General features: G+C 40.3%; 1 protein-coding gene across 3 annotated transcripts in view; it reads right to left on the bottom strand.

The window, feature by feature from the left end:
* Nucleotides 1-27,181, bottom strand: part of SLC7A2 (solute carrier family 7 member 2) — a 73,222-nt gene that overhangs the window by 26,503 nt on the left and 19,538 nt on the right. For all 3 annotated transcript variants that reach the window (XM_019032725.4, XM_031013925.3, XM_004046697.5), the window contains one exon: nt 214-611. In XM_019032725.4, the coding sequence (XP_018888270.3) occupies nt 214-589 (376 nt within the window). In that variant the 5' untranslated portion in view covers nt 590-611. The remainder of the gene's footprint in view (nt 1-213; nt 612-27,181) is intronic.

Raw genomic sequence — 27,181 nt, 5'->3', positions numbered from 1 at the left:
CCACCGCACTTCAGCCTGGGCGACACAGTGAGATTGTCTTAAAAAAAAACCCACAGAATTTTGTAATTAGAAGGAGACATTTTCGAGATGACAAAAAGGAGACACACAGACATCAAGTGATGTACCCAACACCTACAACTGAACCTAAGGGCTGTGACTCAGGGCCGCAATTTCTTCCATTCCACACAAGTTAGACTTCTTTTTGAAACATACCTATCACATATGATAAAATGAGATTCCAGCCAGTGATGAAGGCCCACAGCTCTCCGACAGTCACGTAGGTGTACAAATATGCAGACCCCGTCTTGGGAACACGGGCCCCAAATTCGGCATAGCAGAGGCCAGCCATCACTGAAGCCAGGGCAGCAATGAGGAAGGACACCACGATGCTGGGGCCCGAGTCTGCCTTGGCCACCTCCCCAGCGAGGACATAAACCCCGGCACCAAGGGTGCTTCCAACGCCCAGGGCAATGAGGTCCATGGTGGATAAGCAGCGGCATAATTTGGTGTCTTCTAGATTGTCCAGGGTCACGATTTTTCTCCGGATCAGACATCGGGCAAAGGTCAGCGCAGCTCTGCAAGGAATCATTCTGACGTCTGACGAAGGCGACCTGAGCAGAAGGGAGGAGGTTAGAAGCTGATCTGGAATTGTCATCCCTCCCTTTGGTAACCTAGCTTCCAGGCACAATTAGAGTATGTGTGTGTGTGTGTTTGTGTGTGTGTTTCACTTGTTAGAAGAGACGCAGTGACCCAGAGCAGTCAGAAGGAAGGTTTAATAACCAGAGCCTCGAATTTCCTGTAGTTCAATTTCCTGTAGCATACATGTCCCTTTATAAAAGACTGCAATAAATGGCTTATGTGGCAAGCAAAGGAATATAGCAGCCTTGGGTGATTAAAAAGATTTGCCATTCTTGTTTGCATATTATAATTTTGTGTTTTTGTTTTTGTTTGGAGACAGGATCTCACTCTGTCGCCCAGGCTGGAGGGCAGTGGCACAATCTTGGCTCACTGCAGCCTCAACCTCCTGGGCTCAAACAATCCTCCCACCTCAGCCTCCGGAGTAGCTCAACCTCGGGGTTACAGGTGTGAGCCATCATGTCCAAGCTAAAAATTTCCTAAGCATATGTTGATAGAAATATACTTCAAGAGATGGCTAATTTCATTCTCACTACAAGGAAGGGAGTGAATTGCCTCATCTTTTAGGTTCTGTCTCTCTTTACTTCAACCATCCATTTAACTCAGGTTTTTTTTTTTTTTTTTTTGAGACAGGGTCTCACTCTGTCACCCAGGCTGCAGCACAGTGGCGTGATCATAGCTCACTGAAGCCTCAACTTCCTGGGCTCAATCAATCCTCTCGCCTTAGTCTACTGAGTAGCTGGGACCACAGGCATGTGCCACCACGCTTGGGTAACTTCTTTATTTTTCGTAGAGACGGGGTCTCACTATGTTGCCCATGCTGGTCTTGAATTCATGGGCTCATGCAGTCCTACCTCCTTGGCCTCCCAAAGTGCTGGGATTACACGCATGAACCACCATGCCTGGCCCAGATTTTTCAGGCCTTACTAAATACCAGGAATTGTGCTGGGAATATGTGTAGAATGATCTCTTACATAGATGGGGTATCTAGCCTTACAGCACTTAGCTATCATCTAAAAGCACGTAAAAACTTAATCATTACGTATTCTACAGCTTTATCAAGCATGTGTGAGCTTCTCTGTTTTCATTTTAAACAATGAATGTGAAGCAGATGTGAACTTTTTAGAATTTTTAAAAAATCACCTCTCAAAGCCTGCTGAAATCTAAAACTGCTATTCGACTATGCTTTAAGTATGACTTTGCACTAAAATACACATGCTTATTATATTTGAGATTTCTAGCTAAATAAGTCCAAAGTCCATGCCAAATATTAGTCTATGTTCTTTTAAAAATGGAATGAATAAAGTAGACAAAAAGTCACACTCTCCACCTCCTTCAAGCCTAAACAATCTAACACTGAAAAAAAATCAGGTTATAAAACAAGGTGTGAATATTAGTTAAGAAAAAATACATAGGCATATATTACAGTAAAAAGACTTAAAGCAAAACGTTATCAAAATATCAACAGTAATTATATTTAGATGGTGGGTTCTTCTCTGTATTTCATATGTTATATTGCTAATACCTATTTCTAATCTGTCTCCAATGAATATGTACAACTTATATGCAAAAGAAATATCAAAAATGAAAGAGCTGTACATGGGATTGTCTACCAAAACATATAAGTCAACAGACGAGGAAATAACTGAGGAACATTATCCACACATCAATATAAATATAAATACAAGCTTCCAATAGTGAAAAAGCAGGTAAGTCAAAGAATATGAAGAAAAGCCTAAGGAGAAATAAAAAATAGAGGACACGTTCCTTGATGATAAAAACAAACTTTCACACATCTTCAGTATCTTCTGTGCCAACCTGACAGAGTGCCAAAGCATGGCACTTCACAAATGCTTGTGGGAAAATCTGCAAAGACGTTGACATCTCCAGTTTTGCCCATATTCAGGTTTTCAACGTCAAAACCTATCAATGCTTCCATAAATCAAATGTGTATCAATTTCTACCACTTGCTAACCCTTAAATAGCCCTTTCTCATACATCTAGAAGATAAGTGTTCTGCTTAAAAAGAATTGAGAAGCAAAAAGTTATATAAAAACCAACTGAGGGGGCCAGGAGGGGTGGGAAAGGTAGTTACTAAATGCTGAGCTTCTGTAATATTTAAGCATTTTTATACAGAGATGTACAAAGATCAAGGATTAGGAACCACTGCCAACTGAAAAGTGCTCAGAAACAAAGACCCACTGAAGTTCATTAACGATTTAAGATCACGTGAAAATGAGACATGACATATACAACTCCGGGAACGCAACTGATAAACATACCCATTTGTCATTTAACCAAATAAAACATGCCCATGGTGGAGTACTTAATTAACCTTGACTTTTATGAGAAAAAGATATAAATTCTACGACTATTGCATATTTAAAGAGAAAGGATCTGGAAGGAAGCAAGGAAAACAAAGGACAGATTCGGGGGCTAATAGGATTGTGGATAAACTTTTTTTAAATCCTTTTTTCCTGGTACTGTGATTATGACGTTATTTGTGAAATTTCTAAAGAAAAAACAGCATAAAAATAAAAGAATAAGCAAGTCGACCAATAAACAAACCTCCTGTGAAAACGTTAAAACAGTAAAAGCTTTTATTATTAAGCTACCCAAAATGAATAAATTATTGATGGCCATCTCTTCAATACGAAATTGAATTTAATTCACTCCAGATTACACAGGAAGCAGGACAGCTTATAGAAATGCACAGCTTTAATCACATAAGATATGATTTCTACTGCTTCTTTCCTATTTTTTTTTCTTTTTTGGAGGGGTTGGGGGGAGGTCTGTGTAGGCAAATTACTTCTTTCCCATTAAAGATGAAAAGTATTTTATGTGTAGTCAGGTTCTCCATGTTGCTCTGGGGAAAAAAGACAAAGATCCCATTTGTCAAGCATTCATTTGCTTTTGAGTAATTACAAAAACATACGTCAGAAACTTCTCAGAACTGGCAGGTTACTCAATGTCCTTTGCAAACAATCTCAACTACGCACAGCCTGGTAAAATACGGATTGCAAAAGCCACAGTGCAGAACTAATTTTGTAGGACTATAATGAGATGGGAGAAAAGTAAGGAAGAAACATATTGGGTCAATTTGATGAGTCATTTTTAAACAAACATTTATTGAGTCCTAGCAGGTGTATCATGCAGTGCTTAGCAGATGAAGAAAGTCAATCTCGTACTTTTGTAAAATATGCTTTTGTCGAGACACACTGATATATGAAAGGAGTGTGGCAACAAGAGAATGAGAAAAAAATGTGTCTAATATTAGTGATATAATTTGATATGTACATATTTTTGAAGTTTTTATAACTTTAACATTTTTAAAAAGATAAGCTCCCTATATGAAATGGTTATGACCATCTTACTCTCATTTTTACAGGGGACTTACTGCCCAAGAAAAACATCCCTCCTACTTATACAACAAATATGAATGCAGAGATAAAATGCAGGGGTTTTGGAGGTGATTCCATTCATCTGGAGGGCATAGACTTTGTTTTTCCAGGAGCAGATGATCTGCACCATTGTAACCATTGTCAGTTATTGCTACTGTGACCAAGGACTCATATTTAATATGAAACCTACACGCATGTAGTATAAGAACAATGATGCAGATTTTGGGAAGTGGCCCATACAAAACTCACACCCATGTCCTTGGCCTTAGAATATAAGGCTCTGATCAACATCCCTATGAGGTCACAAGTGATTCTGGCAATACTATGAACAGATATCTTTCTTCAATAAGCAATTATTTTATTAATTGCTGAGACAGTGGCGTCTCTTGAGGAAGATAAATATGTGCATATTAGCTTAGATCTGAAAATAGAATTAGCGAAGGGAGGGCTGGAAGGAACTAGCAATATGCTGTGCTGCAGAAAAGTCTCTAAATGTTTTTCATGAGCCTAATAATACATGTGAGATCTTTCTTAGCCCCACCCCCATTCTGCCCCAAACTTAAGTATAACCATTTCTACGCACCTTATTCCTTGATTAAGCCCCTATTAATTCTTGCCAAAAAGCTAAATTCCTTCCTCAGCAACTTGGAATTACCTCCTTCTAAAACTTCTTCAGCCCAGGCCATCAACTTGACAGTACAGAATTTTAGGTCTAGTAAATCCCTAACCCTGATGACATTAACGGAGCAAACTTCCTTTCAACGATCCCAGGAAATCTTTCCAAATCTGCTAATCATAGTCACAAGTTGATCCTGGATTTTCACTTTAGTTCAAAAGTTTGATGTTGCATTGAGTCACTTAGAAATGAATCTTTCCCTTCCTCCCCTAAGTAAAGGTTGACATTTCAAACTTAATCTTCTATATCAGTACCCCAGGCCCTGACAATAAATCTTACAGGAGAAACTAGCTGTCGCAAACCAGTGGGGCAGGTGTTCCAATAAACCCTCGACAAATTAGTTTGTCTGAGTTATAACCAATTGTTTCTATCTTCATTCCAGTTGCTAGTTTCGTGGTGAGACATCTGCTCTTTCTGTTTTGGGACTGATGGAAAAAAGAGTAATTAAATCATATAGATAAGTAGGGATCTTTACCATATTGTTTTTGCCCTAGATCTTTTTTATTTTGCAATGTCCAAACCCAACGTTTCTACAATGTTAAAGTTCCAAGATAAATTTTCAAATTATAACGTGGGTTAAATAATTTAGTAAAGAGGAAAAAGATATAGCCATAATACCATGGATTTATTGACTTTTAGTCTTTTTGCTAAGTTTTGAGAGATTAATTTCTTTACAAATTCATCAAAAGTATAATGTAGGATAAAAGACTATCACAAGTGGTAACTGTTCAGCCTTGATTAGCAAAAACAGAAACCACAAACCTTTGCATTCAACACTTAAGCCTGAATTTTTCTGGAAAAACACAGAACACTCTTCCATATTCACTTCACTTTTACTGGGTCCAAAACTTATCTTTTCTCCAAATCAAGTTTTCTGAACAATTTCTTCCTCCAGAGTTTTCTCCAGAGAAGTTCGTGCAAGTGTAGACATAGGTAAAAACAAAAAAACACAACTGAGGCCACTACAAAGTTACAAGCACTGCAGTAATACCATTGATATTTTCTCCCCTTTTATACCAAATCACTACTGCCAGGAAGTTAGACTAAAAACATATTATTTCAAATTTTCTGATATAGAATCCAGACACAGGCAAGCATTTTTCCCAAAGACATTCAACAAATAAAGGGCTGATAGAGAATTCTGGGAAGTCTGTAAAGACAGCTGGTGCTTCCAAACATGTGACTCCATTTCACTTTAGTGAAGGCAACATCACAGTGGGAATAAGGCATACCTAGTTAGCTCAAAGAGATGCAGAAAAAAAAATTAAATGAAGAATCCAACTTTTGTATTTAGGCTTGGGGAACAGAAGCAGCAAAAATTGAAATGAAGAAAGCAAAGCCCTCAGCACGTTGGTAACCGGAGTCCGTGCCCAGTCAGCACACTGCGTTCCCAACCAGAGCTTGGTGGCAGGCTTGGGCACCAGGCAGATGCCCATGCCCGTAGGTCTCCAGCAATCTTTGGCTAGTATGTCACTCTGACTGCCAGTGGGTACAACCTGTTCCCTCTCCCCAAACTGCTAGGACCTGTCACCTTATATGTGCCATTGCAAACATGAGGAATGGCCCCTTCCAGAATTTTTTACCTTACCTGGGATCCCGCCACTGCCTCCTGCCCTCCCCACAGCACTGTCTTCATACCCCGAAGCCATGGATCACTGGACCAGAGAGACATCTGACTCAGGGTTAAATAGTCAAAGGCTGGGAATGCTCAGTTAGATGTTCTTGAAGCTCTTACGAACAAAATGATTAGGTCGGTCAAATGGTCTAGTGCAGGCTGAAGTCACACACACTGGGGACCAGCTTGACAAGGTGCAGAAACCCACAGGCTGGCAGTAGAAGCCACACAGGGTGGGCTGGGCATGGTGGCTCATGCCTGTAAACCCAGCACTTTGGGAGGCTTGAGGAGCACTTGAGGTCAGGAGTTTTGAGACCAGCCTGACCAACATGGTGAAACCCCATCTCTACTAAAAATACAAAAATTAGCCAGGCATAGTGTTACGTGCCTGTAATCCCAGCTACTCGGGAGGCTAAGGCAGGAGAATTGCTTGAACTCAGGAGACAAGAGGTTGCGGTGAGCCGAGATCGTGCCACTGCACTCCAGCCTGGGCAACAGAGCGAGACTCCATCTGAAAATAACTAAATAAATAAAAGAAGCCATACCGTGGTCATTCAGAGGAGGACAGAGTTGTGAAAGGCAGCTTGCCCCAGCAGGGAGGCAGGGCAAGAGGAGCCTGGGGAGCTTTTCTGTCCCCCCAGGCCTTGCTGCGCTTCTAATGCTGGGTGTGCAAGATTCCCCGACACGGTTTGGACACACCTCCTGTGCACTTCAGCTATTTAGAGTGGTCTCTGTTCCTTGAAACCAGAAGCCAATGGCGAAGGTCAAGATGGTACTGAGTGGGCCTGCTTCACCCCACTCTACTCCCACTGTCAACTCTTCCCATCTGCTACCTTCAGCCATTTCTGCTACATTTCCTGGGAATTTCTCTTCTTTCCAAAAGGAGGTTTCCGTGATAGAATAACTCTAATTTGTTCACTTTCCAATACGGTACTTAAAGTGTTTAGCCTGCATTAGTTCTGCCCTTTACCCACAGACGTATATACTCTCTCCTTGAAAAAAATAGCTTGACATAAGGTAGAATTGTTTGTTTGTTTGTTTGTTCTGTGGCAGGCTGGAGTGCAGTGGTGCAATCTTGGCTCACTGCAACCTCCGCCTCTTGGGTTCAAGTGATCCTCCTGCCTCAGCCTCCCAAGTAGTTACAGGCACCCGCCACCACACCCAGCTATTTTTTTTTTTTTTTTTTTTTTGTATTTTTGGTAGAGACAGGTTTTCCCCATGTTGGCCAGGCTGGTTTCGAACTCCTGACCTCAAGTGATCTTCCTTCCTTGGCCTCCCAAAATGCTGACGTTACAGGCGTGAACCACTGCACCCGGCCAGAATATCTTTTCTTTTTAGACATACATAAAACCAATCTGGATTATCGGTAACATCATTTCTCCCAATGCCCACTATTGGAATGAGGAGCATGTAAGAGCTAGTCAGGGCCCCAGGAATACCAAGGGCCCTACAGTACTTACTAAAAACATTTAAAACTTTTTTTTTTCTTTTGCCAATGAATTATGGAAGTAAGCTAGCGGCAGAGCGATAATTCACGTAATGGAGGAAAGGATATCGAGGCAAGCACCGGGAACATTTTACCATACTGGAGAAGGTTTTTTAAGATTCCTGAATCAGAGAAGTCTCTACAACACTTAAGATTTGAATGTTAGTGGGCTATCTTTTGTTAAAAAATGTAAAAAAAATTTTTGTTTTGAGATGGAGTGTCCCTCTTTCACCCAGGCTGGAGTGCAGTGGCATGATCTCGGCTCACTGCCGCCTCCGCCTCCCGGGTTCAAGCGATTCTCCTGCCTCAGCTTCCCAAGTATCTGTGACTACAGGTGCCCACCACCACACTTAGCTAATTTTTGTATTTTTAGTAGAGACAGGGTTTCACCATGTTGGCCAGGCTGGTTTCGAACTCCCTACCTCAAGTGATCCGCCTGTCCTGGCCTCCCAAAGTGCTGGGATTACAGGCGTGAGCCACCGCGCCCGGCCAAAAATGTAAATTTCTTATACTTACTTCCACTACTTTATTCGTTCCCCCAAATACTTGAGGCACCCTATCAGGCCCTGAAACAACCATAAATAGGCTGCCCCAATTCTTCCCTCATGCCACCTGCAGTTGCACAGACACACAGATGACGGCCATCGCAATATGAGACAGCTATACTTGTGCATAGGGGAAGCAGGGCACTGCAAGGGCTCCTAACTCTGACTGTGACGGGGATACAGGTAGTTAGAGAGGTCTTCCTGGAGACAGCCATGTTTGGATGAGTTAAATTTAGCCATCTGAAAGCTCAGTGAGAAGGAGGGCGGGAGGGGGCGGTGGGGACACAAGTGTTCTGAGCAGAGGGTGTTCACAGCAAGAGTAAAGAAGTAGAGGGTAGTTCAATCCACATAGAGCTTAGGGATGGGGAAGCCAGAGGTAAGCAGAGCTAAGCAGAAGGGTCCCTAGGCCATGCAAGGAGCTTGAACTTGACCCTGGTGGCAATAGGAAATCACTGAGAACTTTAAGCCAGAGGTAGAATTTCAGAAACATCATTCTGACTGTATTATAAATAAGGGATGAGAAAGATCAAGACTGGAGATAAGGAAAAAGGTAAACAGGCTACTCGAATAATCTAGGCACTAGGGACTCTGAGCTGCTCTAGGGGAAGGGCGGTGGGGTAAAGAGATACAGGTGGACAACAGAGCTTAGCTTCTCCATCTTAAGAGTCAAGGAAGAGGATGAGTGGGAAGGGACACACGGATTTATAAGCTGGGTGGTAGACTATTGAGCTCCTATTTCACTCCAAAGTTAAAACATTAACTTTACATGCCATATAGTTTACAGATAAAAATAACAGAGAATCAACAAATTATGTCAGATTGACTTCAGTGTAACTTTGTGCAAGGAGGGTACTGTTTTGTCTTGGTTTTTTTTTTTTTTTTTTTTCCATTTGAAACTTGCACTCCTGTTCTAAAACTGAAAAAGCAAACACATAGAGACTTTAAATACATGCCTCTAGAATACAGCTAAAATTTCCACACTGAGCTCCTTGAATTGTCAGAATTCCAAACAGAGTAATATTTGGCATGATATTTTCATGGAAAAGAGTATTTTAAATAAGTGGGTTTTCTAGCTTACTGAAGATTCAATCTCTGAGTCTTGGCAATGCCCATCAAATCTTGCCAAGGTTCAGTAGTCCTCCTCTAAATGCTGTTGGATTTCAGGGTGGTTATCCGCTGTGATGACAGGGGTCCGAACTGCTCATCCTTACAAAAGGGTAATCACTTCTCAGAGAAACTGTTTAAAAAGATGACCACAACTGTTGTTTAAAAATCAAACCACTCAATATTACCTTAATTCCACTTTGAATCCACTGTCCACATAAATTAGAGCTAACTCAAGGATGCCAAGGAAATCCCAAAGACCTGGATGAAACCATGTTCCTGCTGCCCTTTTTAAATAGCCTGTGCCCATCAATAATAGACAGGATAAAGAAAATGTGGTATATACACACTATGGAATACTATGCAGCCATCAAAAGGAACAAGATCATGTCCTTTGCAGGGACATGGATGAAGCTGGAAGCCATTATCCTCAGCAAAATAATGCAGGAACAGAAAACCAAAGGCCACATCTTTTCCCTTATAAGTGGGAGCTGAGCAATGAGAACACATGGACATAGGGAGGGGAACAACACACACTGGGGCCTGTCAGGGGGTGGGCTGAGGGGAGGGAGAGCATCAGGATAAACAGCTAATGCATGTGGGGCTTAATACCTAGGTGATGTGTTGATAGGTGCAGCAAACCACCATAGCACGAGTTTACCTATGTAACAAACCTGCACGTCCTGCACATGTACTCTGGAACTTTAAATAAATAGCCTGTGCTTGGGAAGTGACCTTCACTTTTCTCTGGATTAGTAACTGACTTTCAGATTAAAGATGCCAGAAGTATGTGCATGGACCAGGAGGGTAGTGGAGTATAAGAAAGCATTTTGTCTAAAAGCGAAGAGCTGAGAAATACTTTAGAACACTCTGGTTTCCTCTAATTATTCTCTTTCCAAAGAGAGCCAAAGTGTATCCCTTTCAAATCACCACCCTGCACCCACCCCCTAAAAGTTACCTAATTTAATTAATTGTTAGAATTCAATCACTTTTGTCTCAATGCTAGGCAAAATTCTTTCCTTCAACTGTGGCAGAAGTGGAATTTAACCAGAATTCACATTCATTTTCAGTTCAAGTTCAAGAAATTTAGAGGGAAACTGAGTTGAGATTTATGGTTTTGCTGAAAAGTCATTTATTGAAACAAAATGGTCACTTTTGAAACTATATTTTGAATTCTGAAAAACACGTTCTGATTTGGTTCTTAAAACACAGCAACAATGTATGAGCATAGATTTTTATCGTTAGCTTCTTGATAGATTGTTGAAATGCTGCTATTGGCTCAGAGAAGTTTGCAAGTTCATACTGGCTTCAAATAAATCTGAATAAAATACTCTCATTGTGTGCTCAGAGAAAGCAATTAAAAGGGTGCTGGTTCTTCATGATTCAGAGCCTCTAAAATTTCTATCTAGAACATGCAAACCAAGAACCATTTAAAAAATTAAAACAACTGGAAATAACGTGGTCCTTAAAACTGAAGGTCCTTAAAACAAGGCCACTATAAAGGTTTTAGAGGACAGAAAAGCAAGTTATAGTTTAAGTTTTGTTTTGGGGTAACAAAAGATTTAAAAATGAGTGTTGTTAAAAAGAAATTTGAGAAACTCCATGAGTAGTACAATATATGTGTATACGGATATATTTTTAAAATTTTTGCTTAGATTGCAGGGCGTCTAATGCTTTTTTATTTTTATGAATTATATTCTTTATAAAACCTACTTTTCACACTTTATTTAAATACTTTAAAAGTCCTGTTGATGTGCTTGTCACATTTCTATTCTACTTATTAATATGCCATAAATGTGAACAATTTCTCCAATTAAGTTTTCTCCAGACTTTGTTTTAATTTTTATATTACTTCATAGACTGAACTCAACTTATTAGCTGTTCAACAAACTGTCAGTTTCTCTAAAAGATCAAGACTTAGACATTTCAAAAAAAGCAAAAAAAAAATCTAAAGGTAATTTCCAAACAAAATTCCAGGAGGCAAAGGGATACAGGTACAAAAGGACAAGTAAACTGGCCATTACCGTAAAGCTTCATGTCTGTGGGTAAGGGAAGTCCAGGGTACTACTGGGACACACAGGAGAGGACTCCATGCTCACACTGGGATTGGGGTCAGGAGGAAGCAGGGAAGCTTTCCTGGGGAAAGCCATGACTAATCTGATTCTTCAGCCATTATTCCTCCCTAGAATTGCTGGGGTTTTTTGTTTTTTGGTTTTTGTTTTCTGAGATAGAGTCTTGCCCTGCTGCCCAGGCTGGAGTGTAGTGGCACAATCTCAGCTCACTCCAACCTCCGCCTCCCGGGTTCAAGTGATTCTCCTGCCTCAGCCTCCCAAGTAGCTGGGATTACAGGCACCGCCACCACACCTGGCTAATTTTTGCAGCTTTTTTAGTAGAGATGGGGTTTCACCACGTTGGCCAGGCTGGTCTCTAACTCCTGACCTCAGGTGATCTGCCCACCTCAGCCTCCCAAAGTGTTAGGATTATAGGCATGAGCCACCGTGCCCAGCCACATTTTTTTATTAACTAAGAAATATCCATAATCTTTAAGACTCATTTTGAAATTTTGACAATTTATTTAATCAGTCACTTCTAAAATCAATTAGAAGTCCAAATTTTCCTCTTTGTTACTTTACTTGAAACAATTCCTTCCTTGGAAAAAGATCTTGAATTTTTGCACAAATATTTAACAGCAACTATAGTTATTTCTCAGATAAATAGAAAAAAAAACCCTTAAAATAATCATATTAGTCTATAAAGTCTTAATCAGAAATTTCTAAAAACATGCATTTTGATTTTTAATTCTGAATAATAATAGCTTAAGTTACTATAAAATTTAAAATTCAAACCATCTCATAAATATAAAAACTATTTTGGAATCATTGATCAATAGGAATTTTGAAATATTTAAATAAAGTGTGAAAAGTAGGTTTTACAAAGAATATAATTCATGAAAATAAAAGGCATTAGACACCCTGCAATCTAAGCAAAAATTTTAAAAATATATCCATATACACATATATCATACTACTCATGGAGTTTCTCAAATTTCTTTTTAACAACACTCATTTTTTTAATCTTTTGTTACCCCAAAATGAAACTTAAACTATAACTTATTTTTCTGTCCTCTAAAACCTTTATAGTGGCCTTGTATTACATACAATATACGGCCATTGTACAGCTGCAGTATTTTCAAATAAGAAAACTGTAAGAAGAAAGAGAAACTCCCTTCCTCCCCACTCTTGCTGCTTCTTTATAAAGAGGAGTTTCATCTGACCTTCAGGTCTTTCAGCGCTAAGATGCAGACAGAGAGAGAGATATCCTATCTTAGGCTCTGAATTACACCATTTCCAGGAAACCAGCCCTGTTATCTCCCAGCCCTGACTTTCAATGACAGAAGAGGAAGCAATTATTTGAAACCACACCGTATGGAGATTTGTAAATGAATTAGGCTTCCTTCATTTTAAATACACTTAGAAATATTTAGAAATATCAGCATACTTTAAAATAACAATTAATGCTTATTAAATTTAAATTATTATATAAAGAATGAGATTTCAGTTTTAAGGCTTTGAATCTATTTACTGGCTGGATGCAGTAGCTCACACCTGTAATACCAGCACTTTGGGGGGCCAAGGCAGGCGGATCACTTGAGGTCAGGAGTTTAAGACCAGCCTGACCAACATGGTGAAACCCGTCTCTACTAAAAGTACAAAAATTAGCCGGGCATGGTGGCACGTCCCTGTAGTCCCAGCTATTCAAGAGGCTGAGGCAGGAGAAACGCTTGAACCTAGGAGGCAGAAGTTGCAGTGAGTCAAGATTGCACCACCGCATGCTAGGCTGGGTGTCAGAGAGAGACCCTGTCTCAAAAAAAAAAAAAAAAAAAATCTATTTACTCACACTTGTACCTAATCTGCCTTCTGCCAACTAACTTCAGCAACTTGCCTGAGTTTCCAAACCATCCCTCTGTGACCTGGCCCCAGCCTGGCTTTCTAGCCCTGCATGTTGCTATTCTCCAACGAGTACTGTAGCCCAGTTTGTCGTCCTACTACCCTTAGCACATGAGTCTTCTGGCTCACATAAAGGTGAAAAGGTTTTGACTGAACTGCATGTATCCAGCTGCCCCCACCTTGCCCCCTTGCCCTCTCCCTCTGTCCTGGCTCCCAGGCCATCTGAGCTATTGCAGGGACACAGCAAGAAGGTTCTTTCTTATCCTCTCTGTCAGCTCCTGAGCTTTCCTTCTGACTCAAAGAAGCAGCGGCGGACCGGGGATTGGGGGCAGGCGGGAACGTAGAAAATTAAAGCTAAGAAACCAGGCTTATTTATATAGCACGGGGTAGGAGGCAGGGAAAAGCTAGCAGCCTGAAAAATGAGAACCTCCCGCTCATTCACCTGCCAAGAGAAGCCGGCAAGAGAGATAAGAGGGTGTGGAGAAGTGCTGGTGTTGAACGCAAATGGGGTCTCCTTCAAGACATATTAGGTTGGTGCAAAAGTAATCGTAGTTTTTGCTACTGCTTTTAATGGCAAAACAGCAATTACTTCTGCACCCACCAACCTAACACAAGGGAAGGTTGAAATTCCTTTTCAAGGGACTTTTGGCAGCTTCTTTGAAAATGTCCCTCTGGGCCAGGCGTGGTGACTCACACCTGTAATCCCAGCACGTTGGTAGGCCAAGGTGGGCGGATTACTTGAGGCCAGGAGTTCGAGACCAGCCTAGCTAACATGGTGTAAAACCCCATCGTTACTAAAAATACAAAAATTAGCTGGGCATGGTGGTGGACGCATATAATCCCAGCTAATCGAGAGGCTGAGGCAGGAGAATCTCTTGAACCCAGGAGGTAGAGGTTGCAGTGGGCCAAGATCACGTCACTGCACTCCAGCCTGGGTGACAGAGCAAGACTCTATCTCTCAAAAAAAAAAAAAAACCAAAAACAAAAACAAAGAAAATGCCCCTCCGTAGAGACCGAGCCCCATGGCACTTGGGTAGGACTGACACTTGCTTATACAATGTGCCCTCTTGCTCCCCCATCCCCAATGAAGGGAAAACTGCTATATATATACCATCACTTCTAAATAGGATTTATTTCGCTGGCCATAAATGACTGGCAATTGAGCCCTAGAAATGAGCTTGATAGAACAAGTCAACTAAGGGCAGCAGAGAGAACATTAAGAAAAGGGAAGAGATGGTTGTACGTACACAAGACGTGCGATTAAGGACAATTACTGTGATTGCGGCAGAGTGTAAGGAAAACCAGTGCTACTGAACAGAGTGCAGCAGAAGTGTCTAAATAACTCTGCAAAGGTTTTTAAATGAATTTCAATTATTTAACAATCCCCCAGTAACATTTAATGTTAAAGCCTTTATAATGCTTTTTTATCATAAAGTACATGTAAATACATTTTAGAAATCTTAACATCATATTTGAAACTCTAGTGGATGCTTTTTGTGGGGACCCTAGAGGAAACCGGTCCCCTCTCATCTTCCCTTCAGAATTCCTTTCATCCCCGACAGGCGGCCATGTTGTATGGGCCCGGAGACCCCCGGGTTTCAAGGACATCCTGTCTTCTCCTTATGCAGCTCTCAATGCTTTTATTTCATGGAGCTCTCCTCCTATAACTCTTACCCATTAGTCTAACTCTGCCCTAAGAACAAATAAAGAAAAGTCTTCTCCTTCAAGTAATTCCAAATAGCTACCTTCTCAAGATTTCTCTCCCCTCATATAAATATATTAATTCAAAGTGTAATGACCAGGCCGGGGGCAGTGGCTCAGACCTGTAATCCAAGCACTTTGGGAGGCGGAGGCAGGCGGAGTTAACTTCCTCAGAACTCTAAGCCTTTGACTGCCCTAGGAGTTTGAGACCAGCCTGAACGACAGAGCAAAACCCCGTTTCTATAAAAATTAGCCAGACATGGTGATGCGCACCTGTAGTGCCAGCTCCCCGTGGGGAAGCTCAAGTGGGAGGATCCCTTGGGTCCAGGAGGTAGAGGCTGCAGTGAGCCATAATCACGCCACTGCACTCCAGCCTGGGCAACAGAGAGAGACCTTGTCTCTAAAAAAACAAATAAACAAAAAAAGCGTAATGGCCACACCGAAAAACAGTCATTAGCTTAAAATATGACCCTCTCAAGAAAACAAAGGGTTCCAGATGTAGGGAAGCAAATATAAAGCCTAATTAGCTTATAATAGTCCTCCATTTTGTCTACTTCTATTAAATTCTTTTTGCTTTGTTCTTAAAAACCACCTCGACAGTGTACGGAGCTCTGCTGGGTCTGCTCCTCCCTGTCTCCTCAGCTGTCTTCTGCTTCCTCCTCCTCCACTTGAGCTGCCCTGGGCTCCTTTAACTTCCTGAGAACACTAAGCCTCTGACTGCCCCAGGGCGTTCTGCACTGTTGTTTCTTCTTCCTGGAAAGTTACTCCTTCCCCTCTTCGCCTGGATGGCTCCCAATCACCCCTGACACTCCCTTGAGCTAAATTAGGTCACCCTGTTCTCACAGAACTCTGTATTTTTATGTCACATAAAAAAATCCTAATTAGTCAACTACTTGGATGAAGACAGATTTTACTCCTTGTTATGTATTGAATTGTGTCCTCCATCCAGAAAAATATGCTTAAGTCCTAAAACCTGGTACCTTATTTGGTGACCTTACTGGGAAACAGGGTCTTTGCAGGCGTTATCAAGTTAAGTCACTAATCCAGTAACACTGGTGTCCTTATAAGAAGAAGAAAATGCCATGTGAGACACACGAAGAATGCCATGTGATGACAGAGGCAGAAATTACAGTGACGCAGCTGTGAGCCAAGAAACGCCAAAGATGGATGGCCACAACCAGAAGCTAGAAGAAGCAAGGAATGACCCTCCCCTGCAGGTTTCAGAAGGAGCACAGACAGTCCACCTGCCACCTTGATTTTGGACTTCAGGTTTCCAGAACTGTAAGACAAACTATTTGTTATTTTAAGCTACCCACTTTGTGGTACCTTTGAATGGCAACCTTACGAAATTAATATATTCCTTTAGATTACACGTTTCTTGAAATCAAGGTCTATATTTATTCATTTGTCACATCCCCAGTGTTTTCCCAGTGACTGAAACATGGAGAGGAGTAAACATTTGTCCAATGAATGAATGAGGGAGTGAATGATTTATATTTGGTTTGTAGTCGGCTAAAACCCTCATGTCTTTTTTCTCAAATATTTCTATATAGCGTGGTCCTCTTGGTTCCATTTTGCTACATTGATTATTTTAAAACCTAAATTCAGCATTTTAAGTTTCATATTATTTGAGGTCATGTTATAACACAAGTCTGTCAATCATGCATTAAGTACCCTACCTACCTGTGTATCACTGCAAATTTGAAAAGCAGGTCTTTTATATTAATCCAAATGAATGATTTTAAAAAGTTAAACCTGCCAGAGCCAAGGGCAGAGTACACTCTGCAGATCAACACTCTGGTATTATCATGCAACCAACTGGAAATCCACATTTCTCTCGAACTTATCCCCAGGTTATCACAATATATTAAGTGCTTTGCTGAAATCCTAATACATTATGTTGAAACTTTCCCAATTCGCCAGTGTAATAACCGTGGAGAAAGAGGGCATGCAGTTCGTTAGGTGTAACGTGTTCTTAGTGAACTCATGATGCTTTCTGGAGATCAGCTACTTCTTTTCCAACTAGATACCACACACTGCTAAAATTTTTCTGACGGATGGTCTTCAGCTCCCTGATCCATGGTTTCCAGCATCTACATTGGCTTCCAGTTTGAAAATAAAGGTAACTACCTCTTTCCTTTCTTCTTCTCTCTTCCTCATACTTCAGGGCACCTCCAAGATGATCTCCACTCACTCCACACACACACATCTAAAAATTCCTCCAACATCATGAGATGTAATTCATCCAGACCTGAAATTGTGAACTAGTTTTAACAGTGAGGTTCTCTTTCACCAACTCGGGCTTCAGGTCCCTTTCCGTCATTTGTCCTGTCCTCCTACTCAGGTGGCCCTTCTTTGTGTAAAGACAAAAGCAAAATAGAGATTTAGGAGCTCTGCTTCTCTGTCATCTGCTGCCACCACACTAGGCTTCTTTCTTGTTCGCCTTCCTATTTTAAAAGCTTCCAATCAAACATTTCTTTGCCATTTTTCACAAACCCATACTTTTTACTTTATTCTTCCACCTTTTAAATCTGAATCCCTCAAATGAATTCCCATGGCAGCTACAATGAAACCTTCTGGTATCCGCCCCTCTTGTTCCTAACTCAGAGCATTCGTTATCAGATTAGGATTTTGATTCTATTTGTCTTTTCTTCTTGCCAAAAAGTATCACCTTTTAGGGTTACAGTCCATAGAATTATCTTCATATTTTCTCTGGGTATTTAGAAATCTGCTTTTTAAAAATCTAGGGTATAGAGATTGAGTCCACTAGCTAGTCATGAGGGAATGTTCTAAGGTATATGCAAATTACTTCCCCATCATGAAAAAAGACAAACATTCTATGAATACTACCAAAAAGTAAAGCTTGTGTAAATTTTTTGAACTTCCCAAACTCTCAGTACTCAGCCTCCCTATTTCATGTATTTTACATCACCAAAGACCAAGTTTGTTTAAGAATCTTTCGCTGGAAGGTTTCAACAAATCCCGCTTGCAGGAATGCGCTGGTTTGCAAGCAACAGAACAGTATTTCATCATCTACCTCTCTAGCACCATCCAGTTGCTTAATGTACCCTGAGTGCAAACTCATACACAGCCAATCACTGTCGAGGCATGTAGGATTCTACCATGATAATTTAAAAGTAACCAGTTCATTGTCAAATTAAAACCCTAGCAAACAAATCCTCCCGGATTATCACCTGCACCTCCCTCAGGACTCGCCACTCCTACTGTTCATACACCCAAACCCGTATCTGTATAGTGTTCTTTTTCTAGGACATCTTGCTGTGAATGCAAAGATAACTTGTTGAGAAATAAAAAGAAAATGGAACAAATACTAATAATCGCCACTATGATTTTTGGCCACTTCCTTGTTTCAGATTCTAGAGCTTGTTTCTTATTGCATATATTTAAGGTCTACATCATGATGTTTTAAAATACATAGTGAAATGGTTATGACAGGCAAGCAAATTAGCATATCCATCTGATCACAGTTATCCCCTTTTTAAAAAGTAAGACTTCTAAACACTCTATTTTCTTCAAGTAGAGAAATACTCATAATGAAGATAGGCCTTCTAATGAGGGAGAAGAAGAGCCCAGCATCTCTAAGACACCCAGAAAGAAACCCATTATTCAACTTAAGAAGTCAAGGCAAACTAATCTGGTGGGCTGAAAGGATCCTTTTAATAGATAGGATGTGATGTAGAGAATGGGGGGAATATGTGGAAAAATGGTTCTGTGTTAGATTACAAGTCTGTCTAGATGCAGGGAGAGAGGTGAGCTCTGAGTCATCCCTGACCCTTGCCCCAATCAATAATTTTTGGTAATTTCTCCACTTCCAAAAGTTAAAGGGCTATCACTATAAGCAGCAAGTGAGCACAGGGAAATTCATCAAGTATGCTAAGAACTTGTTCCTGATTGCACACTGTGGCTCTGTATGTTAATCCCTGCTACAAACAAGCTACAAAAAAAAATCAGGATTAGATGCGGAAGTCACAACTATGTACATAAATACATAAGTTCTTCAGCGGTGATTTCAGGTGCACCCATCACCCGAGCAGTGTACCCTGTGCCCAGCGTGTAGTCTCTTATCCCTCACCACCCCCCACCCTTTCCCCTGATTCCCCAAAGTCCAATGTATCATTCTTATGCCTTTGTGTCCTCGTAGCTTAGCTCCCACATGTGACTGGGAACATAACAATGTCTGGGTTTCCATTCCTGAGTTACTTCACTTAGAATGATACTATCCAATTCCATCCAGGTTGCTGCAAATACCATTATTTCATTCCTGTTTATGGCTGAGTAGTATTCCATGGTGTGTGTGTGTGTGTGTGTGTATACACACACACACACACACATATATATATGTATATCTCACATTTTCTTTGTATACTTGTTGATTGATGGGATTTTTGAGCTGATTCCACATTTTTGCAATTGCAAATTGTGCTACTATAAACATGCATGTGCAAGTATCTTTTTCATATAATGACTTCTTTTTCCTTTGGTAGATACCTAGTAGTGGGACTGCTGGATCAACTGGTAGTTCTACTTTTAATTCTTTAAGGAATCTCCACACTGTTTTCCGTAGTGGTTGTACTAGTTTACATTCCCATCAACAGTGTAAAAGTATTCCCCTTTCACCGCATCCATGCCAACATCTATTCTTTTTTGATTTCTTGATTATGGCCATTGTTGCAGGAGTGAGGTGGTATTGCATTATGGTTTTTGATTTGCATTTCCCTGATAATTAGTGATGTTGAACATTTTTCCATATGCTTGTTGGCCATTATTTTATCTTCTTTTGAGAATTGTCTATTCATGTCCTTAGCCTATTTTTTCATTTTTTTTCTTGCTGATTTGTTTGAGTTCTTTGTAGATTCTGGATATTAGTCCTTTGTCAGATGTGTAGACTGTGAAAGTTTTCTCCCATTCTGTGGGTTGTCTGTTAAGTCTGCTGATCATTTCTTTTGCTGTGGAGAAGCTTTTTAGTTTAATTAAGTCCATCTAGTTATCTTTGTTTTTGCTGCATTTGCTTTTGGGTTCTTGGTCATGAACTCTTTGCCTAAGCCAATGCCTAGAAGGGTTTTTCCAATGTTATCTTCTAGAACTTTCATGATTTCAGGTCTTAGATTTATGTCTTTGATCCATCTTGAGCTAATTTTTGTATAAGTTGAGAGATGAGGATCCAGTTTCATTCTTCTACATGTGGCTAGCCAATAATCCCATCACCATTTGCTGAAAAGGGTGTTCTTTCCCCACTTCATGCCATGTTTGCTTTGTTGAAGATTAGTTGGCTGTAAACATTTGGGTTTATTTCTAGGTTCTCTATTCTGTTCCACTGGTCTGTGTGCTATTCTTATACCAATACCATGCTGTTTTGGTGACTATGGCCTTACGGTATAGTTTGAAATCAGGTAATCTGATGCCTCCAGATTTGTTCTTTTTGCTTAGTCTTGCTTTGGCTATGTGGGCTCTTTTTTGGTTCTATTAGGATTGTTTTTCCTAGTTCTGTGAAGAATGATGGTGGTATTTTGATGGGAGTTGCATTGAATTTGTAGATTACTTTTGGCCGTATGGTCATTTTCTTTCCTTTTTTCTCCCTCCTTTTTTTTAAATTTATGTTCCAGGATACATGTGCAGAACATGCAAGTTTGTTACATGGGTATACATGTGCCACAGTGGTTTGCTGCACCTCTCAACCCATCATCTAGGTTTCTATTTTTATTTTTTGATACAGGGTCTCCCTCTGTCACCCTGGCTGGAGTGCAGTGGTGTGATCATGGGTCACTGTAGCCTTGACTTCTTGGGCTCAAGCAATCCTCCCACTTCAGCCTCCCAAGTAGCTGGGATACGGGGGCACCCTCCATGCCCAGCTAATATTTTTATTTTTTTATAGAGGTCGAGTCTCACTGTGTTGCCCAGCCTGGTCCCAAACTCCTGGGCTCAAGCGATCCTCTTATCTCAGCTTCCCAAAGTGTTGAGATTACAGGGATGAGCCACTGTACCCAGCCAACCCCCCTTTTAAAAATATACTTCCTAGAAGTCACAGAGGAAGCTTTCCCTCACATGCTATTAGCTAGAATTTAACCCTAGTATGCTTCAGGGGAGACACAGGACCTACTCTTTATTTCAGGTGCTCTTGTAGATGCCCAGCTAAAAACTGGGAAGCAGATGTTGAGGACAAGCAGCATCCCCTATTACATTGTCTGAGAAAATGTGATAAAATATAGTAAGAATCCTCCCCAGTCTTGTCCCCAGGTACTTATCAGGGTGGTACAAACAAGCGCACAATCTACTGAAGCTCAGGATGCAGGTTCAGTCCTGCTCCTTGTGGTCAGTATGGCCAAGTTGACATGATTTGGCTGTGTCCCCACCCAAATCTCATCTTGAATTGTAGCTCCCATAATTCCTATGTGTTGTGGGAGGGACCTAGTGGGAGACAACTGAATCATGGCGGCAGTTTCCCTCACACTGTTCTCATGGTAGTGAATAAGTCTCACGAGATTTGATGGTTTTATAAGGGGATACCCCTTTTACTTGGTTCTCATTCTCTCTTGTCTGCCACCCTGTAAGTCGTGACTTTTGCCATCTGCCATGATTGTGAGGGCACCCTAGCCACGTGGAACTGAATCCATTAAACTTTTTTTAAAATAAATTATCCAATCTTGGGTATGTCTTTATCAGCAGCGTGAAAACAAACTAATGCATGCATACAGCCTGGGTCATTTTCCTCCTCTTACCTAGGAGGCTCTGTTGCCAGGCAGCCACTACAGTCATTAAGGACACAGTCTCAGTAAGATTCTGTAGCCTCTGTTAAAAGAACTTTCCAAACACAATTTCTTTAAGCACTGGCCACTGGGTAACAGCTCCCTGTGGAAGTGGCTTGACAGAAAACTTTAAACAGGGAAACAAGGGCATGAAGAAACTTGCTTCCACGTTTGGGTTTGATTTCTTCCTTTTGCAGCTGGCTGTATGCTAGCAATGCATAATTCTGGGCATGGACACAAGACCTGGGTTTTCAAGACTTCAGCTCTTGAGATTTCCTCCTCAGCCAAGCATACCGCAGCACCCCATGCTAATGAGAGGCTTGCTGCCAGAAAGCTGAAAAGAGGCCACAGCCCAGCGCCACATCTCCCTGTGAGGAGCCCCTGTCTCTGGGGCTACCGGCTCCTGCCACGGTTGTCTTCACAGGGTGGTCTGATCCAGGATGGAATTCCAGAAGCACTTGATGGATGGCAGACAGGGATGAGTGTGAAAGAAACATCAGAACTCCCTCAGTGTAATTCCTTAACCAAGACGTTTACAGAAATTAATGAGACAGAGACAGTGTGCCTAGAATTAAGTATCAAGGAAATATCAGAATCCTGCCAAATTAATCTGACGTAAATTCTTACAATCCTACACTCTGTCCTCTTGCCACCAATTCCAAAGAACCAACATAGGCCATTTACAAGGTTTTTTGTCTGTGGGGAAAACACAAAGTATACCAAGCATTGCCTAAGCTCTACAAGTATTTCCCTTCATTTTTTTGAAATATAAACATTTATTTGACCTCCCTCTACCAAAATATACAATTTCATATTTTAAATGTATTCTTTTTAGAAAGCAAGTATCCTAAAATGGCTCAAGGACTACCAAAAAAAATAGTAGAAGAAAATGTAGTTACCTTACATATATTAGCCTAATCAATAATATCAACAAATCAGCAGGAGTAACTATCATTATGGTACTATGTGTTTTCTTTCTAAAGGAAATCTCATCTAAAAAATACTAAGCCTGAAACAGGCTTATATAAGGTCATTTCAGTAACATGTATCTTAGCTGTAGGTTAAAAATCTAAATAACTTTAAAGCAATTAACAGAACTGATTTGCTTTTAAGACACTTAAATATCTTTTTTCTTCAATATTGTGTGGTCACAAATCAATACTGGAGTACAAAATAAACATGCTGCTCTATTTAAAAATATCCTCTGCTTAAGCTCATCTCTACTTACAGATACCCTTTTATTCCTCTCAAGGTCCTTCTCATCTCCCATCTCCTCCGTGAAACTTTTTTGTAATGAAAGTAAATTTCTGTTTGGAAAAGTACTCCTTTTTTTTTTTTTTAAAGACAGAGTCTCACTCTGTTGCCCAGGCTGGAGTGCAGTGGTGTCATCTCGGCTCACTGTAACCTTCACCTCCCAGGTTCAAGCAATTCTCGTGCCTCAATCTCCCAAGTGGCTGGGATTACAGATGTGTGCCACCACACTCGGCTAATTTTTGTATTTTTAGTAGAAATGCGGTTTCACCATGCTGGCCAGGCTGGTCTCAAATTCCCAACCTCAGGTGATCTGCCCACCTTGGCCTTCCAAAGTGCTGAGATTACAGGCATGAGCCACTGCACCCAGCCATGATATTTTTTATAAAAGGATGTGTGCGTGTGTGTGCATTTTATGTATATATACACATACACCACATACACAAATATTCTCATGAACCCCTATGCTTCAGATAACTGTCTTAAAATATAGTTGGAACATATGTGACAATAAAAAGTTTCTCCCTTTAATAATTCTTTCCTAAAACATGTTTGCAATTGGTTACACATAAACTATGTTTCAAGATTTAAGATGCTTTTATCACTTATTGAAATCTCAAAATGCCCCAAATTCTACAATCAGTACCAAACAGCATTCAAAACTAAGTATAATATAGCTTTAACATATATGTTTCACTCTGATCATCACTAATTCTTTCTCACAGAAAACTCTTCTTTTCCCAAGTCATTGTTGGGGAATAAGATGTTTCAATCAATCAGATGGTCTACTGGTAGACAACAAAATTGAATCCATTCCCAGGGTTCACAGAAGAAGAAGCAGGGTGCTCTCCTTGGATCACTCTAGAAGGTTTTATGGAGGAGACATCATAAAGAATATTTTAGGCAATCAGAAGTCTGCTTGGCAAGATGAATGTGAATATTTAGGAACCTGGCCACCTTTATTCAGAAGCCCCAAAGAAACTTCATCCTTTTTATGTAAGTGACCCTGAAGTAAACAAAGGAGATGATGATATGGCATGGAGAAAAGTTAGAGAAAAAGTGTGAAGGGTTTGAAGCAAAGACTAGGGAGCCACAGGCAATGAGAAACAAGCACCTAACTATATGGCAAGGTCATAGTGAAAAGAACCCAATACTCCACAGCCTCAGTGAAGGCTGACCCGGAGGGACAGGGCCAAAGGGAACAGGATTCAGATACAGGAAGCTCACAATTGGCCTAGGAAGAGAAAATGGCGACAGAAATATGGACGAAGATAGAGATTCTCATTACTATTGCTTAAAAAGAATTCAATCATCAATTTATAATTTCAGAAGAGTTCTGATAAGTTCCTGGAATGAGACATGCTCCTAAAATATACTACCATCGCTATAACTTACTTCTGCTGCTACTACTGAGAACTAACATTTATCAAGCACGTACTATGTTTTAGGAACTAGGCTAAGTGTATTACATATATTAACCTAACTGAATTACCTATCAACCCTATGAGGTAAGTGCTTTTATTATCTCTAGTTTATAGGTGAGAAAACCAATGCTTAAAGAGGTTAAGTACTAGCTGGTTGTTACAAACAAAATATTTGTGTTCCCCCAAAATTCCTATGAAGTTCTGACTTGCAATGTGATAGTATTTGGAGGTAGGGCCTTTAGAAGGTAATTAGGGCTAGATGAGATCATGTGGGTGGGGCACCCATGATGGAATTAGTGTCCTTATAAAAAGAGGAAGAGCTGGTGTTCTCTCTCTACCAACTGAGGACACAGGGAGAAGGCTGCCGTCTGCAGGCCAGGAAAAGAGCCCTCCCCAGAGCTCAACCATGCTGGCACCATAATCTCAACTCCTAGCCTCCAAAAGTATGAAAAATAAATGTCTGTTGTTTAAGCCCCCAGTCTATGGTATTTTATTATGACAGCTCAAGCAGACTAAGATGCTAGTACAGATCGATGTCAGGACAATGTCAGACAAAATCAAGTCTGTCTGACTCTCCATAAATGAATATAATATAATCATTAGCATTTCAGAAGCAATGTAATGAAGTTTTACAATTAAAAAATAAAGCTTCTTTGTTTGTTTGTTTTTTGCTAATGGTTTTGTTTTGTTGTGGCCACTGAAGTTTCTGATTAGTTTGCACCATCTAAAGAGACAAGCATGAAGTTTACATTTTTCCAGAGCTCAAAATTTCCCATGATGAACACTAGGCTGAGGAAGGAGAGTGCTCTGATGAGCAAAGTGTTAACTGCCACATCCCAGAAAGTGAAGCACAGGCAGTTCCTACCAATAAATAGTCCAGTTATGAAGTACACATTCTAAACTGAGATGAAACACTATTCCAGAATGTGCCTTAAGGAAAGAAACTTGTCACCACAGCTTGGTGAAAAGCCAATGTTAGCTGATGATGACATCATCTAGCTTAATATAGCACACTGAAGAGAAACTCAGAATCGATGGAGTTGCAGAATATTGTTTCCTTTACTTTTGGATGTTGTGCAAAAAAAAAAAGAAAGAAAAGAAAAATGAATAAATATTTGAGACTATCATATGGGGAGAAAAAGTAATTCAAAGGAAAGGGGATTCCATTTTTAAGCAAGGCCACTGTACCCCAGACTTTGATATATAAAAATAAAAATTAATAATAGAGACGATTCATTGCTTTCCTATTATGTCTTGGGCTCTTGACATAATTTATTTAATCCTCACAACCACCTCAGGAGAAATGTCCTATCTTTGCATGATGAAACTAAGGCTCAGAGATGTTAAGTAACTTTTCAAAGTCACAGAGCTAGATTTGAACCTAAGGTCTGTGTGGCTCCAAACTCCATGCCCTCTCTTCCATGCTGCATAACCCAGAAGCAGTGAGAAACAGAATGCTAGCAGTTCCCAGGCTCTCGGCAGCCCCCTAACACTCCGCTGATGAAAGAAAATTTGAAGGTCATCAAGATGTTACCAAAAATATATTTGAAAGACTTCAGAATTGTAAAACTTCATCTCCAATAGATTTTAACTTTTCAAATTCATGAACTATTACTGCCTTAAAACTGAAAATGTAATAGTTATTAAATGTAAGCAATAGAGGAAAATCAATGTTTAAGAACAAAGAAAGATACTAGATAAGCATCAGGACTTAAGTCTGTATTAAAAATTCCAACACACATTAAAACTTATACCTCTAAGCTAGAAAAATCTCCCATGATTTAATAGAAGAAGGTTACCTACAATAAGCAGCTGAAGATTTTCACGGCCTTCACCAAAACATGTAACATTTTCTAATACACTTGTGTGCATTTTACAATTTATCCAGTTCATTTCTAACCCATCTTTGGGCTTCTCAATCTCTAATATTCTTGATTCTCTTCATATTCTTGAATTCAAAACGCATTTCAGAACAAGCAAAGTCTTCTGGCCCTACAAATCACATCTTTTGTGTTTTCATTTTGCCTGGATTTTATTTCAAATGACCTCTGATAATATCAGGAACCTCCTCCTTCTATTGCCAAGTTTTTGTTTGGTCTCATTTTGTGCCTAGAAATAAATGAGTATAAGTCAGTTAAAGTCAACATTATTTTCTTAATCCATGCAAGGAATGTGTGTTTAAAGTGATGCAAAGGGGGAGTGAGCAGAGATATTGGATCCATATTTAATACATCATTTGAACTTTTCATATAGAATTCCCACCTTAACGCCTTAACAGCACAAGCCTGCTTCTGCAACTTTTCTGCCCCCTATTTCAAAGTCCTCTTCAGTGGTGACTGTGGGGACAGGGACTAAGCCACAGCATGAACCCTCAGTGTACAATGCATGAAGACAGGGATTTGTTTGACTGCTCTGTTCACTGGTTTATCCCAAATACCTAGAGTGCTTGGCACATGGCAGATACTCAAATATTTCCTGAATCAATGGATACTTGGCATCCATGTTTTTCTCGAATGCTTAAACCATCTTTTTCTTAAGTGCTGACCAGTTATGTTCAGTGAAGAGTAATCTGGATGGGCTGAGGGGTCTGGGAGACCATGTCATCACTTAAAGAGCAATGAAAGAAACTGC

The sequence above is a fragment of the Gorilla gorilla genome, chromosome 7 (genome assembly GCF_029281585.2).
Source record: "Gorilla gorilla gorilla isolate KB3781 chromosome 7, NHGRI_mGorGor1-v2.1_pri, whole genome shotgun sequence".
Taxonomy (NCBI): domain Eukaryota; kingdom Metazoa; phylum Chordata; class Mammalia; order Primates; family Hominidae; genus Gorilla; species Gorilla gorilla.
Note: the sequence above shows the minus strand (reverse complement) of the source record. Positions and strands in the feature narration are given on the sequence as shown.